This window comes from Microtus ochrogaster, unplaced genomic scaffold (genome assembly GCF_000317375.1).
Source record: "Microtus ochrogaster isolate Prairie Vole_2 unplaced genomic scaffold, MicOch1.0 UNK14, whole genome shotgun sequence".
Lineage (NCBI taxonomy): Eukaryota > Metazoa > Chordata > Mammalia > Rodentia > Cricetidae > Microtus > Microtus ochrogaster.
Window position 1 is genome coordinate 150,461 of NW_004949112.1, and position 16,778 is coordinate 167,238.

The window sequence follows — 16,778 nt, forward strand, 5'->3', positions numbered from 1 at the left end:
GAGAGAGAGAGAGAGAGAGAGAGAGAGAGAGAGAGAGAGAGAGAGAGAGAGAGATGTGGCTGTGCCGGGTGAGCTGTGGGAGACGGCACTGTGCCTAGAGTAAGGACTAGAAGCATGTATGAATGTAACTTAAATATGCTGTGTGTTTCTAATATGTATTTTTGTTCGGGTGGATGTGATTGTATATGATGTAGTCTAGAACACATAAAGTTGTGTGTGACATATAATGTGTGATATTACTTAGACCTTATTTTGTCTCTCGCATATGCCTTTCTCTCCTTCATTTCCCCTTCTCTCTCTTTCTCTTTCTTCCCTCCCTCCATGCCTTCTTTCTCCTTTCCTTTAAAGTTTGTATGTATGTATGTGGGGGCAGCAGAGAACAACTCTGAAGTCCGTCCCCTCCTCAAGTGGAAGCAATGATGCCACTCAATTACCTTAACTCACTGAGTTGTCTCAGACCCTCCGTTCAGGCTCACCTTGAATTTGCTATGAATCTAGGGTGCTCTTGAACCGTTGATCTTCCAACTTCTACTTCCAGAAGGCTAGAATTATAGGTCTGTGTCACTACACCCAGCTTAATACAGTGCTGGGCCTTGGTGCTTACGGGACAGACACTCCACAGTGGGGCGACATCTCCACATCTCCACTCCCTTCCTTTATTTATGTTTGAAACAAGGTTTCGGTTTTTAGCTCAATTGCCTTGAACTCCCGAACTCCCTAAGGCTGGACTTCCAGGTGTGTACCACCGAGCCCGCCATCAGACCATACTTGGCTGTGCTAAATACACAGATGTCCAGATGTACATTTTAGGAATGGTGGCACAGAGGCCTGGTGGCTGATCTCCGATGAGAAGTGGCACCAGCCACACAGATTTTAGCACCAGTCCTGTGTAGTCTTGGGCCCAGTAAGTTTTTTTGTGTGTGTGTTTGTATTTGTAATTATTCCTCTTGCTGTCAGAAAATGCCCCAACAAAGGCAGCTCAATGAAGAAAGGGCTTCTTCTTGGCTTCCCATTCAAGGGTAAGTCTGTCAAGGCAGGGAAATGATGGCAGCAGGTACTTGAGGCAGGTGGCCGCAGTGTGAAGTCAGGACACAGAAGGCCCTGAGCGCTCAGTTTGCCTTCTCCTTGCTCTGTCAAGGACCCCAACTTATTGAGCAATGTCAGGCACAGTTAAGTGTGTCCTCATTCCTCAGTTAACCTAACGTAGATAATCCTGCACAGATGTGCACAGAGGGTTGTCTGCTACATGAGTCTCGGTCCTATCAAGTTGACAGTAGTGACAATTCTAACATCCTCTCTTTCTCTCTCTCTCTCTCCAGGGTCTGTGGAGATATATGTTACTATTGTTTTTCCCAGTGTTCTGCTGGGTTTAGTGCTAGCTTTTTGGCTCTGGAGATGGTAAGTACCTTGAGACAAAGCACAGGTCCGTGTCTAGAACTTGGCTTCGGGGATTTGTGATAACAGTCACCAGACAGTGTCAGGAGCTCTGGGGATGGGTACTGGGGTTTCTGTGTTGTTTTCTGATGTTGCTTTAGGAAAAAGTTTTCCCATCTGGTCTCTTCTCCGTGACTCTGTAGAAGGACTGTGGAGCCTCTGCCTGTCCATGGGATACAACTTGCACTGGGAATCGCATCTTACCCTATTGTTGAGACCAGGGCTTTGAACTATGAATGGACTGTAGTGTCCTGCCACACACCAAGTCATCAACAGAGGGAGTCAGTGACCTTGGTGCTCATATTTTGTTAACACCTTCGTGGGCTAACTGACTACAAGTTTTCAGTGGGGGACCAAGAATTTCTAAGTCCCCATTAGATATTTCTAAATTAAATTTCTGATCCAAACAAAGAGAGTAGTGCAGTTGCTTTAGAGGATCAGGACCCAGTGCAAACGTGTTGGTTAGAAGGGTGTAGGTTGTCAAGTGGATCAGCATCATTTATGGGCCTGCCGAGACACCATCTGCATGGCTGATGCTTCTCATTGCACTGCATTCAGAGAACTGGGATAGTCAGAGAAGAAGATAAGGACTGCTGGGCTGCAGAGATGCTCGGCGGGTAAGCACACTTGATGCTCATATAGGGCCTGGGTTTTCATTTCCCAGCACCTACATGGTGACTCCTAACTCCTTGGGAACATCTGCTTATCTCCACAGGATCATGTACACATACGGTGAACAGAAACTCATGCAGGCCACACACAAACACACAGAAACAACACAGAAATAAGTCTGTTTTTAAAAGACGAAGAAAAGAAAGGCTGCTGATCCAACACAGGCCAACTATTTTCTGGGGCTTACTTTCCTGGCTAGGCCTGAGCCAATGGGAAACCTGCTCATAAGGTTTTATGGAAGGGTTTCTTGTGATGCTGATTGCTGTCTTTTGTTCTTGCCTTTTTCTAGCTGCTATGCAGGTGCTGCTACCACTTAGCAGGAACCCTTGAGTGAAAAGGGCACAAAGCCCGTGACTTGGCCTGAATCTCGCATCCATTTCTTCTGTCTTCATCCTTCAGTGTCCTTCACACGTGGACAGCTCCTTGACATGGGGTCCAGCCGTTTGACATGCTGTCAGCTAAGAAAATTTAAGCTGTAATTTTTAAAGATCAATTTTTAGGATTGTTTTCTATGTGAGATTCTTAATCATGAAAACACAGTATGGCGAAACTTCCAATGAAAGCAGTCTGCAAGGGGCATTTCTAGCTCTAAGTGTCTACTAAGATAAATATCTTGACGATACACCATAGGGCCTTGGAAAAACAAGCTCAAGCCAAACCTCAAATCTACAGTTGGAAGGAATTAAAATTAAGGCAGAGATTAATCAAATGGAAATGGAAAAGTATGTTAATGACTCCAGAGAGTCCTTTTGTATCAAATCCTTACTCAGGCTACTGGCAGAAAGCCAAGCCCCACCTTAATAAGATCAGAGATGAGAAAGGAGCCATCCAGAAGCTCAGGGAGTCCAGGACATTCTTTAAAAACAGGCATTCCACTAAATTAGAACATTTTTAAAGTATTGGATGAATGACTTGGTATATATGGTCTTCCAGAGTTAACCCCAGATGAGATAAATAATTTAAACAGATCTGTTAGGAGAAGTGAGATTATGTAATGATAATAACAGTAAGAGCAACAATGTCTTCAAACAAAGTAGTGTTCATCTCTGTCCAAACCATACATGGTTCTCTGGACAGCAGAAAAATATACATGCTTCTAACAAATCTGTAGTTCTTGCTAGGACTCAAAGTTATGAGTCTATTCCTTCTGTTTACAGATACCCGTTATCTGCTCTTTTTCTACAATATGGGTTTTTAAGTAAATAAATTTAAACTTCTATTCCTAGTTTAAACTTATCTCAATAGGCTTCCACTTGGCTGGCAGACGCATCTAGGCATCAGTGCTGACCACAGCCTGCTCTGAATGACTGTGAGCCCTGGACTTCCTGAAAGCTGATGTGGACCAGTCCAGCTGATGTGAACACTTCCTGTTCCTTCAATGAAGTCTGATGAGTGCCCCATTGCCTGAATGCTCCCCCCTGTGGCTAGCCTTTCAACCTGCTTGGGCCCAGATAACGACGCCCCAATGTCAGCTTGAAGCAGTTGTGGAAAGGAACACATCGTCCCATACCCACTGACCAAAGTAGGTTGAAAGGCTGAGACAAGGGGGACCTTCCTGGCATGGGGGACAAGATAACTACCTATAGTGTCTGTTAATACACTAGGTCCAGAGTTGTCAGTTAATGGATTTATTAATTTAAGTAGTTCCCTGCCTCCTTAAAACCAGGGGCAAGCAGGATCCAAGATTGGGTCCTGTCTTTGGTGCTTGTGAATATGAAAGGAAGTTCTTTACTTCCAACCATTATCACCTACCAGAGTAGGACTCAGCCATCGATAAATTTAATAGAGGCCTGAGTCTCAGTAGTTTACTCTGAAGCAATTCCTGGTTGCAGGAAGGACCATAAACTGAGATTACCTGGGCACCATCCAAAGCAAATGCCTAACATTCCAACTGCTGTAGATAGCACCACCTGCCAGCACACATTCACCAGCACACCCCTAGACAAATGTGAGCCAATCAAGTGTCCTGAACCTCAGAAACCCCTCACCCCCACCTTTATTACTATAAAATCCTATTCTAACTGAGCTCAGGGCTCTCTGTTTATTCCAATACGTTGGACATGCAGAGAGACCAAGTATTAAAATAAAGGCTCTTCGCCAAAAAAAAAAAAAAGTGTTCAAGCCCTGACATCACCGGTCAGAGCTACCAAAGGTTCAATAAAGCACTAACACCAGCCTTCTGAACATAGGAAAGAAAAGACCATCAAACTCTCTTAGAAAGTCAGCATTAGCATCATATCAAAACTAGATGAAGACATAACAAGAAAGGAAGTGGGTTTTTTTTAACATTTATTAATTTATTTATTTATTGCATGTGTGTGAGCTTGCCCATGGGTGTGGAGGTCAGGAAAGAAAATTACTGTGTTTTCACTAAACTCAGGCAGGAGACAAGGATGTCCACTTTCTCTGCTCTTATTCAATATACTTCTTGAATCTTAGCTGGGGCAGTATGACAAGAGAAGAAAACAGCTATTTATACCTATCTATTTGTCTATCATCTGTCTGTCTGTTTTTCTGTCTGTCTGTAATCGAGGCAAACAGAAGGAATATCAGGTCCAGTAAGATGGCTCCATTCCCAGAATACAAGTGAAGGCGGAAGGAGAGAGCCAACTTTGTATAGTTGCCCTTTGACCTCCACACCCTCCCCATGGCATGCCCTTCCCCCTCACACGCATACACAGTAAAACAGGAATGTGGAGCATAGATAGGAAGGAAACCCCAAGGTCTCCTTACGTGCAAGTGAGACGAGAGACCCCCAACAACCCCACCAGTGTACTGCGTATGTTGATGGTTTTAAAGTGACATTTGTAAGCAAGTTTTTAAAAGTGTTTTTTAGTGTCTTTGACTAGGAATTTGTAAAGCTGTGTATATGAACTTGATGTATTATTCAAAAGTTTACAAAACCAAGTGATCCATGGTTTCTCTCTTTTATATGAAATATATTGTGAGCAAGGAAAGACTTCACAAGCACAGTCCTGCTAGTTGAAGTCCGTATCTGCCTGTTTGCCTTGAAAAACGTGTTTTGTTGTTATATGTATGAGATGCACATGCACTGCAGAGAAATGGTCTGTTTGTGAACACGGTGCTAAAATCCTGGGAGGCCTTACAATGTCGTCCTACTGAACAAAACGCCTTAAGTTATTCTTCACTAATAGATGATGAATTCGTAGAGAAGAGGTCTCTGTGCATTGACAATGATCAGTGCTAGCTCCTTTGTATGCTAAAGACATTTGTGCTTCTGTTGTGTTACATAAGCCTTCTAAGATTCAAAGCTTAGGAGAACAGGAAGCTAATGTCCTCTAAACTAGAACTGTTACTGGTGCTATATGAGGCAGGATAGGAAATCAGGGGAGAGAATGGGGAGAGGATGGAGCCCCCTGCTGGGGAGTCTGGTTGGAGCCTCTCACCAGCTTAAAAAAGTTTCAACCATAATTCACATTTATGAATTGTGTGACTGTGGTCAACAATAGGAACATTTATGTGAAGGGTGTTAAAATAGCATATACCAGCCCTGCGCGACCAGGACCCCAGGGAAGTTCTTCCTCCTCCCCCATGTGTTCTCGGGAACCTCCTAGGTAAGAAGAGCTTTGTTTACAGTGGGATGTGCTAACTGCCTGTATTTCTACAACCTAGACTTGTTCCCCTGCCAGGTGCACTTCAGGGACCACCCTTTAGAGACAGTGACTTCCAAAGTCCTTCTGTGTCTAATCCAGACATAGCATTGCATACCTTTAAAATCTAGCACTGGGAGTTAGATCTTTGTGAGTTTGAGGCCAGCTTGATCCACATAGTGGGTTCGAGGCCAGCCAGGGCTACACAATGAGACACTGCCTCAAACAAGTAAGAGAAATAGTAAATTCTGTGTATTAGCATTGTAAAGCCTATGAAGGAAGGTTGTTCTCTGGGAAACCCATGACCTCAGGGTGCTTTTTAAATTTTTTCTCAAGTGCCGTTTTTTCAGTCCTTGTGTTTCAATGTATAGTAAAATCTCTTTGAAATAAACTCCAAATATTCTCCTCGATGGTTTGTTTTGTAATTCTTTTCTTCAGTGAGTCAGAAGCTGAATTTTCCGTGGCAACATTAAGAATCCAGCTGTACCTGAGTCAAGGTCTCCAAAAGATTGAAGAACTCTAGCCACAGGAGGCAGTTCTGGGCTGTCTCCACGCCAATGGCTGAAGCACCTTTTCTGGGCCTGGATTGGATTGTTTGGAACCCTGTGGGTGAATTCCTCTGGGCCTGCATGCTACTTTGGTTTCTTCTGTTTTCTGTCAAGACCCACATGGTGTTTAATAAGTACCCTGACTCCAGAAAAAAACAATCCTCAGAGCCAGCCACTCTGTTCTTGGGTCAAAGTGGGTGCTAGGCAGCCTTCCTGGGGCATCATTATGAGGCTGGCTCTCCAGATGTGGCAAGCCTCTGTCCTAGGTAGGGATTCTGCTGCTGTGAGGGAACACCACCACCAAAGCAACTCAGAGAGGAGAGGGTTTATTTGGCTTGCACTTCCATGTCACTGTTCATCATCAAAGGAAGTCAGGACAGGAACTCACACAGGGCAGGAATGTGGAGGCCATGGAGGAGTGCTGGCTTGCTCCGTCTGCTTTCTTATAGAACCCAGGATCACCAGTCCAGGGATGGCCCCACCCTCCATGGACTAGGCCCTCCCCCATCAATCACTAATTAAGAAAATGTCCTATAGGCTTGCCTACAATCTGATCTTAGAGAGGAATTTTCTTTTTCTTTTCTTTTTTTTAATTTTAAAAATTGTATAAGGCCAGATTATGAGGGCGTTATGAGACTGGGTGATCTGTCAAGAAATTTCAGTGACAAAGAGCAATGATCTAAAAAAACTTTCCATTTTGCATTTGGTATAACTATCTGCTAGTAATGTAACCATTTAGTTAACTACCTGTTAACTACCCAGAGAAATCAGACTTATCTCTCCAAACGAGGTAACAAAAGTGGATATGGGAGCAGGGAAGTATGTATCTTAATTAAGGGAGCCATTTGAGAGTTGGCAAGAGACTGGACTCTAGAGGGGTTCCCAGGTGTCCAAGGAGATGTCCCCAGCTTGTTCCTTGAGCAGCAGAGGAGAGGGCGCCTGAACTGGCCTTGTCCCATAGCCACACTGATGAATATCTTGCATATCACCATAGAACCTTCATCTGACGATGGATGAAGATAGAGACAGAGACCCACATTGAAGCACTGGACTGAGCTCCCAAGGTCCAAATGAGGAGCAGAAGGAGGGAGAACATGAGCAAGGAAGTCAGGGCCGCGAGGGGTGCACCCATCCACTGTGATGGTCGATCTAATGGGAACTCACCAAGGCCAGCTGGACTGGGAGGGATGGAGCATGTGATCAAACCGGACTCTCTAAATGTGGCTGACAATGAGAGCTGACTGAGAAGCCAAGGACAATGGCACTGGGTTTTGATCCTACTCCATGTACTGGCTTTGTGGGAACCTAGTCTGTTTGAATCCTCAACTTCCTAGACCTGGATGGAGGGGGAAGGACATTGGACTTCCCACAGGGCAGGGAACCCTGACTGCTCTTTGGACTGGAGAGGGAGGGGGTGGGGGAGGGAAATGGGAGGAGGGAAGGAGGTGAAAATTTGTAATAATAATAATAATAAAAATAAAATACAGTAACTTTTTATAAAACCACAGGTACTTAGCTGAAATTAAGACATGGGTTGTTAGTATCCAGTCACACCTTAGCCCTGAATCTTGGGAACCTGGCACAGTGCATCACCCTGCTGCCCATGGTAAGCAGTGTGCTGACTGTACGCAGGTGCAAAGGTCCCTTTAAGGGACAAACTCCGCCGACTCCTGATCTTTACGTTGCTCTTCTGAAGAGCCAATTAGGCCTTTGTCTTTCTCTCTCAGTCTCTCTCCCTTCCCTCCATTTTACTTTCCTCTCAATAAACTCCACACTCAAACTCTATCTGCATGGCATATTTGTCTCCTGCCCACATGGTGCTTACCTGCCATGGGACCTGCCGGGGTCCCTCTCACACCATAAATCATAACATAGGTCACTCTAGAAAGCAGAGTATGAGAACAGTATTACTACAGCATCACTGAAGGCCAATGCGCCATGGCCGAACACCCTTTAGGTGTGCTTTGTGTGTCTTGTTCTTTGAAATTCTGTTTACTTAGATGGCACATGGTAGGATGACAACTGACAGTTTACCGTTGACACAAACCTCCTGAGAGATATTCTGAGTGATGTGCTAAATGCTAAGATTAGGGAAACCCTTCCCAAGGCCACAGTGGCACGCACACCCTTTCAACACAACATCTGCCATCGTCAATGTCAGCTTGCAGCTTCTCTTCACTTCCACAGAAGTCAGCCACAGCTTTGTGTAACCAGTGACTCAGTATGAATTGAATTCTCTCCAGCACTTCTAATGGAATCAATTCTCTAGAAATGCCATAAAATCCATGGCCAACCTGGATGGCAGAGTTCCACAGCCTAAAACGGTGTAACTCATATCTCAGTCATGACCAGGAAAACGAGCATCTTGATGGTCTCCAGCACTCCTCACGCTGTGCTCAGGTACAAAGTCAGCGTAGCTTCTGTGCACAGTCCAGGGTAGTGGCACAACCTTTGTATTTCCCTGGCTTCGACCATGCCAATGGTGCTCACTGGTAGCAGAGAGCCATTTCCTGTTGTGTTAGTCTGGAGCAGAATTCTGTGGAGGTGCTCTCCTGCCACAGGCAGAGGATCAGAGGATGAGGGAGGAGTCAGGAGACGTTGCATCCCAAGCTTGCTGGGAGTCATTATCACAGTGGGTTGAAGCAGTCTGCACACTGAGATCATCAGGTTCTCTTGTGCTTGCTGTCCTCTGTAGGCAATCTCGGCAGCACCGCTTGCTGGCCTTCTGTTTTGTTAGTTTTGTGGTCTGAGACTGTCTTTTCCATTACATCTAAATCGTGATCCTGGTCAGATGAATCTTGATTGATGGGAACTCTTTTGAACAGGTCCTCAGAAGCAGAAGAAGGCATAGTCCTCTACAATGCATTTCTGTAAGGGTCTTCAGGCTTTTGGATGATCTAAAGACAAAGGCTTATTCTTGCTCCATGTCCTGGTCTTCATCTTCTATGACCACTGGAGTTAATTTATTCTTAAAATCTAATCTGATTATCTTGGGCCAGAAAAATAAGCTGATTTTGGTCTCTCCTTCAAAAACAAGGACTCCTGCTGGGGTTAGTTCCAAGCCATAGTCATTCCCATCTCTAGCCTTAACCACGTGTGTGTCAACTTGATACACTTCTAGCTGTTGACTTTATTCAGAAAATTGGTTTCAGTTTGTGCTGGTGTCTGACCTCTGCATTCCTTCATTTCACAAAAAGTATCCAGTTCCATCTCTTCAGTCCTGAACTCAAAGGTGAGTCCAGGACTGTGTCCCGTACATTCATCATTACCAAGTTCAGCTTTCAGGTCATAAGCTGCCAGCCGAACTGCTGTATCAAAGGGAGACTAATTTCCCACTGAAAATATCTTGTTTTAACTGAATAACAATTAAATACCAGTTAGCTCTTCATGAAGATTATCTGGTTCCAAGAAATAAAACTTAAAGATGAAGACAATAGGGTGAACCAATTTTTGCTTGCTTTTTGTACCATCCAACCAATGTGCTACTTGGGCTGAATCCATAAACCTCAGACAAAAAATAGTCACTTTCCATCAAATCAGGTGATACATAATTTGACCCAACAGCTTTTTCCCTTTGGCCTTTTGTTTTTTGTCAAGTCCACACTAGCCAGAAGAGACACCCTGCATGTGATGATGGACTTGGCATCTCCAGCGGCAAGAGTGTAGGTGCAGTGCACTGTGCCTCTTAGAGTCGCTTCTCGGTGTGTTTGCACATAGGCCGGTGGCCAGGAAGCTCAGCTCTGTCACTGTACTGGGGGTGGGGGGTGAAGACCATGTAGCAACAGAATGGCTGGCATTTGACACCTGGGAGAGATGCCCAGCTGGCTTGAGGGGAGGACGGATCTCAAGAGACACTGAGAATCCCCTGGAGGCACTTTCTTAATTGAGGTTCCTTCCTTTCCGATGACTTTAGCTAGTGACAAGCTGACACAAGACTGTTCAGCACAGCCTTTGTCTTACCTTCAAGAAAATTGTCCAGGTGAGGCTCCACCGATGTGAAGCAAGCCTTCATTGACCCAGAACTCAGGATCTCACAAAGCAGCAATGTACCCATTCACAAACATCCAGTCCTGTGAATTCCCAAACTTAAAGACCCAGAAGGTGAGAGGCACAGTTTCTTTTTTTTATTTAATTAATTTTATTATAATTTTTTAAGTCAGGTTTCCCTTTACATGTTAATTTATTTATTATTTCATTTTATTTATTTATTTATTAATTATTTATTAAAGATTTCTGCCTCTTCCCTGCCACTGCCTCCCATTTCCCTCCCTCTCCCCCATCAAGTCTCCCTCCCTCATCAGCCCAAAGAGCAATCAGGGTTCCCTGACCTGTGGGAAGTCCAAGGACCACCCACCTCCATCCAGGTCTAGTAAGGTGAGCATCCAAACTGCCTAAGCTCCCACTATCCTGAGTGAGGTAAGCCAGACCCAAAAAGAGGAGCATGGGATGTTCTCACTCATATTTGGTTTCTAGCCATAAATAAAGGACATTGAGCCTATAATTCATGATCCTAGAGAAGCTAAATAAGAAGGTGAACCCAAAGAAAAACATATAGGCATCCTCCTGAATATTAACCTTCATCAGGCGATGAAAGGAGACTGAGACAGAGAGGCACAGTTTCTACTGACTCTGTGTTGGGGAGGTTGCAGGGCCGGGTTATCCCCAGCATACTTTTCTGGCTCACAGAAAAGTCTAACAAACCACACACTGCTTCTAGGTTAGAACCATTTCATTGGCTCTGTGGGGAAGCCAGAGGTAACTGTTCTTCCCCCATTGTTCAGTCCCCTTGAATTCAATGTCACAATCCCCTTAACAATGCAGGGAAAGGCCAAGACTGGGCATTGGGATCTGATTGGAGCCACCATTGAGGGAAGTGCTCCCCAGAGAAGTACAATGTGGATCCCAGACAACATGTAGCAATGGCCATTTCTCGGGGGACCTACAGTGGTGTCTTCAGGTGGAGAATTCAGAAGCATGGCAGAAATCATGAGCCTACTCTGTGATTCTTTCTGTATCTTTTCTTTTTCTTTCCTTTTCACATACGAGCAGACACAGGAGAAAGCAAGACTAGGAGAACTGGACATCTATTCCTGAGAACTTGTCTTTGCTGCATTTTATAGAACTGGGGCCACTTTAAAGCAGAAAATGTATAGAAACAGAAATCTGCCTATGTTTCTTATCTGGTCTGGTCACAGAACAAGTTAGACAATGGAGCAGTTTTGCCTAATATGGAAATTGGGACTATAACAGAATTTTATACCTGGAGGGGTTCTGCACAGAGGTGGGGAAGGATCTCCAATCTTTTTCTTCTTTTAGATGAATCCGTTCTTGTTGTTGAGAGTGTCATTTCAATCACAACATTTTTCCCTTCCCTTCCCTTCCCTCCCTCTGAAGGGTCTGCAGGTCTCAGTATTCAGATCCTGATGTCGCTGTGATGAACCCCACTGGGGGTGGCTTGTAGGATTTGCTAGCCTCATTGAATGAATGTACAATGATTCCTCTAACTTAGTTCTTGTTTGTAGTGTTCCAATCAGTATTTATATATGTTTACTTTAAATGTCTTAAAATCATAAAAATTCATAACATTAGCTGTAATTTCCTTTTTCTTTTTCTGATGGTGCTGGGGATTGGCGCAGGGCCCTGCCCACAGCTGGTAGATGCTCAATCACTAAGATTTAGCTCCTGTGCACAGCAGGCAGGTACTCAACCAGTAAGCTTTAGCTCCAACTTCTGAAATTTTCTGAAGCAAAGGACAAATTTGAAGACGGCACAAGACTACAGTTCACAATTGCTAACACAGCAATCCCAGGCCCAAGGGCCTGAGAACTTGTCACAGAGAAAGATTGTGTTCCCAGCCTTCCCAGGGGCAGCCATGCAGCTCACTGCTTTCCCCTTTCCCAGGGAGTGCAGACTTGTCTGCATCCCGTGCCAACACAACATGGGACAGAGACACCGAGGGCACAGGGTAGAAGCTTGGCCACACTTCAGAGAAGGGACAGTGTCAGTTAATTTTCTTCCCTTTGCCAGGGCAAGCTCCAGCAAGACCCTAATACCACCCCTTCCTGCCTGACTCTCCAGGTCTCAGGGACAGGGCCTAGAACACAGAAGTTCTAGGGGGAAAGGGAGGTGGGCCAGCCTCACAAGGAGATGTGTCCTACATGGATGGGACTGTGACCCACAAATGTAAATGATGGCGGAAGGTCATTGGTTAAGTAATAAAGAAACTGCTTGGCCTCATAGTTTAAAACATAGGTGGGAGGAGTAAACAGAACAGAATGCTGGGAGGAAGAGGAAGTGAGGTAGATGCCTCAGACAGACTCGACAGCTCTGCTCTCTGGAGCAGAGGCCATGCTCCCCTCTCCTGGGCAGATGCAATGAACTCCGACCCAGGATGGACGTAGGCTAGAATCTTTCCCGGTAAGACTGATGCTACACAGATTATTAGAGAATGGTTGATCGGGATATGAGAATTAGCCTGTAAGGGCTAGAGTTAATGGGCCAAGCAGTGTTCAAAAGAATACAGTTTGTGTGTTGTTATTTCGGGGCATAAGCTAGCCAGGCGACCAGGAGCTGGGGTGACGGAATGCAACCCGCAGCTCCCTACTACATGTATAATTTGGGAATGTGGGCTCATGTGATAAAGGATGTTTGCAAATGTGATTAAATGAAGAACGTCAGACTCATCTGAAGAGCAGCCATCCTGCCAGCCCCTGCGCCATCTATCCTTTAACCTGGCTCCTCTGACGAGCATCTTGTGTGCTCCTAAGTTGACTGTGTTGAATACTGCAGTAGATAGGGGTGTGGGGTAGGGCGTAGATATTCTTAGAGTGACTTGAGTTCTGTTGAAGTGCTCCTACGGCACTTCTGCTTTTAGTTTGTCTGTCTGTCTGTTTTTTTTTTTGTTTTTAAAGAAATCTCATACAGATTTCCACAATGGTTGTACCACATTTCTACCCACTAACCTCAACATTTCCTTCCTTCTTTCCTTCCTTCCTTCCTTCCTTCCTTCCTTCCTTCCTTCCTTCCTTCCTTCCTGTTTCCCTCCCTCCACCTTCTTTCCTTTCATTTCTTAAGATAGGGTGACATGTAGCACAGACTGGCTTCAAGCTTGTTAGACAGCTGAAAATGACTTGGAACTCTTGATCCACCTCCCAAACACTGGGATTGCATGGTTTGCTACTGTATTAGTCAAATGAAGACCTTCTGCATTACTCAAATTCCCCAGGTCAGTTGGATAACAGAACTTATAGAATGAGTCACTCTCCATATAAATTTGAATATATATGAATATATATTTATATATGTGAATGAATAAAGGAGATTTATTAGAATGGCTTACAGGCTGTGGTCCAGCTAATCTAACGATGGCTGCCTAAGAATAGAAGATCCAAGAATCCAGTAGTTCTCCAGTCCACGAGGCTAGATGCCCCATCTGGTCTTCAGATACACTGTCATCCCGAAGAAGCAGGCTCTTTTGCCAGTGCAAGAATGGACTTGCTACCGAGCAAATGCAAGCAGGCCCAGAGCAAAGTTTCCTTTTCTCCTGTCCTTAAACAGGCTCCCAGCAGATGGAATGGCCACATTAGAGGTGGGTCATCCAGCTCCGAAGATCTGGGTAAAAGGCGTGTCTTCCCTTCTCAGAGGTCCTGATTAGAGTGCATCTCCAAATGAGGCAAACGTCCCTCACAGGTGTGCCCCTCCATTTGGGGGTTTTAGTTAATTCAGATGCAGTCAAGTTGACAACCGAGACTAGCCACCATGCTTCAGAGCCTGGTGACGACCATTGGGCCTAAGATGGGGCAAGATGTGATCTTGGTTATTTGACTGCGTTTTCCTGAAAGGAACATGTTGAATCTTTTCCGGTATATTAGATTCTTACATTACAATTATTTATATATACATATGACTGTGCACATATCACGGCATGCATGTGAAGGCCACTTGAAGACCATATGGATACTAAGGACCAAACTCAAGTTGTGAGCCTTGGCAGCAGGTGCCATTATCCACCGACTCCTAACACTGGCCCCATTTTTCTTATATATTGGTGATTTGTGATTTTGTTGTTGATGTTATTTGGGTCTTGGGATGCAGCCTCACCCTGCTGCCCAGGCTAGCCTTAATCCTACAGTAATCTTCCCGCTTCAGCCTCCGAGTGCTGCGATTGCAGTCATGAGCCACACGCCTGCCGTGCAGCGCACTTGAGAACTGGTAATTCTGTTTATGTGCACATCACTGAAAGGAGTGCTTATTCTCCTGCTTATACCTCTGGGTTCTTTATGTAGTCTCTGTATTAATCCCCTGTCAGATGACTGGCTGCAAAGATCCCCTCATTCTGCAGGATGTCTTCACAGTGTTGCTTCCCTTGCTACGCGGAAGGCCTTCAGCTCGCTACACTCAGCTTTCCAGTTATTGGTGTTCACAAGGCACTGGAGTCTTTCCAGACCGTCTGTGTCTATTCCACTCTCTTGCTCTCCGCTAGGTGTTTCAGTCCCCCACATCTTACATTAAAGTCTTCTTGTGAGTTGCGTTTGTGCAACGTGAGAGACAGAGATGGGGACGCTCCTTCTTCTCATACGGATATCCGGTTTCCCCACATCGTGTGTTGCAGAGTCTGTCTTTTCTTCTGCGTACATTTGTGGTCCCTTGTTGAGAATCAGGTACTATGGCTGTGTGGGCTTTTTTTCCGGGCCCTTTCTCCAGTTCCATCTCAGTGTCCAATAGCGTGCTGGCTTTGTTACTATGGCTGTACAGTGCAATGTAAAATCAGATATTATGACTCCCCTGGGATTTCTCTTTTGCTCAGGATTGTTTTGGCTTTTCTGTGTCTTTAGTACTTCCTTACGAATTTCAGGAGAATTTTTTTTCTAAGAAATACTTATTTTATTGAGCCTCTGTTAGGTTTGCTTGTTACATAGCAAAAACTGACTGATACAGTTCTCAGGAAGCTGACTGTTACCAAGAGCAATGTGATAGAGGCAGGCGAAGCTGCAAGGTCCCTGCTGAGAGAGTGTCTGCCCTGGGTACTGGAGTCAGCTGACATCCTTCCAAGGAGCCAGCAGCATTTTAGCTAATGTTCTCTTTCTGAATAGCTCCAGCCTGACTGAGCACAACAGGAGGTCCCTGTTGGGGCAGTGTCTCTCTCCAAGAGATTGAGGCTCTTCCTACTCAACCTCTCCTGGTTCCTTCCTCCTCTCCATTCACCAGCCTGTACCGTGAGCCGAAAGCCTCCCTCCCGCTTGCTCTGCTCTGTATCTTCCAAAGAAGCACCCCTGAAGCACTTGTACTTCTGATTCTACCTCTGTGGCTGCTTCACTGAGGCCCCAGTGACACAGCAAAGACTGCAGGACTCCACAAAAGACTCGGCTCGTTCCTGACTGCCTCAAGGTGGACAGTGGTAGTTTTTATCCGAAGATGGTGGAGAACAGATTCTTAGCTGATTTCAAATTGCTCTCTGGGTGGCCTTTCTTGATGACCCATAATAGGCCATGAAGGCACACTGTAGGGTAAGGGATTCTACAGTAAGATGATTTGCATGCTACCCCCAAGACAGATGGGAAACTGGGGGCATAGCAGGAAGTGGACCCCAAGCAAACTGTCCTAATAGTGTATGCTGTTTGTTTCTCTCTTAGTTACCATGAAATACCTCCCCTCCTCCTCCAGTTATAATGTCATCTGACCAAATGGGGACAAAGAGCAGGCAGGTAGAGCTCCCCGATTCTGGTTGGCTCTGACTGCAGGACAAGGGTCTGGGAGTTCGAGGTGCACTTACATTGCAGCAAGTGAGATGGCTTCAGGGTGGGGAGGCTCAGAGCTAACACAAGAGGAGAGCTGCTGGTGCTGACCTGTCCAGGCCGAGCCTTGAGTGGGCCGTGGGGCGCAGATGCACTTGAATCCCATGGTCTCTGGGAGGTGCTGAGTCAGGCAGCACTTCAGAGGGAAAGATTTATTAGGGGATTATTAATGCCGTAGGCAGACAGACGGCCTGGTGAGGAGGAAGAGACAAAGCGGAACTCCTCTCTCTTATTTCTGAGAAATGAACAAGGTCCCATGTCACGTAAGTAGCCCATAGGATGTAGGTGCAGGCTATTTGTCCCTGGCTGCTGTGTGGTTGAGGAAGGATTTATTTAATGTGTGTCCTTCATATGTGATGGTCACCACAGCCCTCAGCTTCTAGGGGAACCCAGAACACTTCTTTTGAGGAACTCAGAACTAAGGCATTGAGTGGCACTTGTCAGATCTCTGAGGCGGTGAGGATTACAGAGGCACGTGCTATCTATGACAGCATGGAGGCCAAAATGGGCGGGGCCTGACTCAGGATCTAACATTCGGTTCATTACCACCAGGACCTAGAAAGAATCAAGGTGAGGTGACAGACAGATCACACCCTGGACTCACATCACTTCAGACTGGGCCTGCCAAGAGTGGGGGGAGAATGGAGCATAGTAGGACCCCATTTCCCTTCCTGTGAGCGGATGCAGTGCCCCAGGACCCATTTCCCTTCCTGTGAGCG

The 16,778-nt window shown here is 45.5% G+C and overlaps 1 protein-coding gene and 1 pseudogene across 1 annotated transcript in view; one reads left to right on the plus strand and one right to left on the minus strand.

The window, feature by feature from the left end:
- LOC113458319 (natural cytotoxicity triggering receptor 3 ligand 1-like) overlaps window positions 1-3,264 on the plus strand; it is a 6,434-nt gene extending 3,170 nt beyond the window's left edge. The window contains exons 3-4 of the mRNA XM_026789147.1: window positions 1,320-1,398; window positions 2,396-3,264. Coding sequence (XP_026644948.1) covers window positions 1,320-1,398; window positions 2,396-2,423 — 107 coding nt within the window. The 3' untranslated portion in view covers window positions 2,424-3,264. The remainder of the gene's footprint in view (window positions 1-1,319; window positions 1,399-2,395) is intronic.
- A 5,339-nt stretch (window positions 3,265-8,603) lies between these two features.
- Window positions 8,604-9,915, minus strand: LOC101998556 (annotated as a pseudogene).
- Window positions 9,916-16,778: the final 6,863 nt, after the last annotated feature.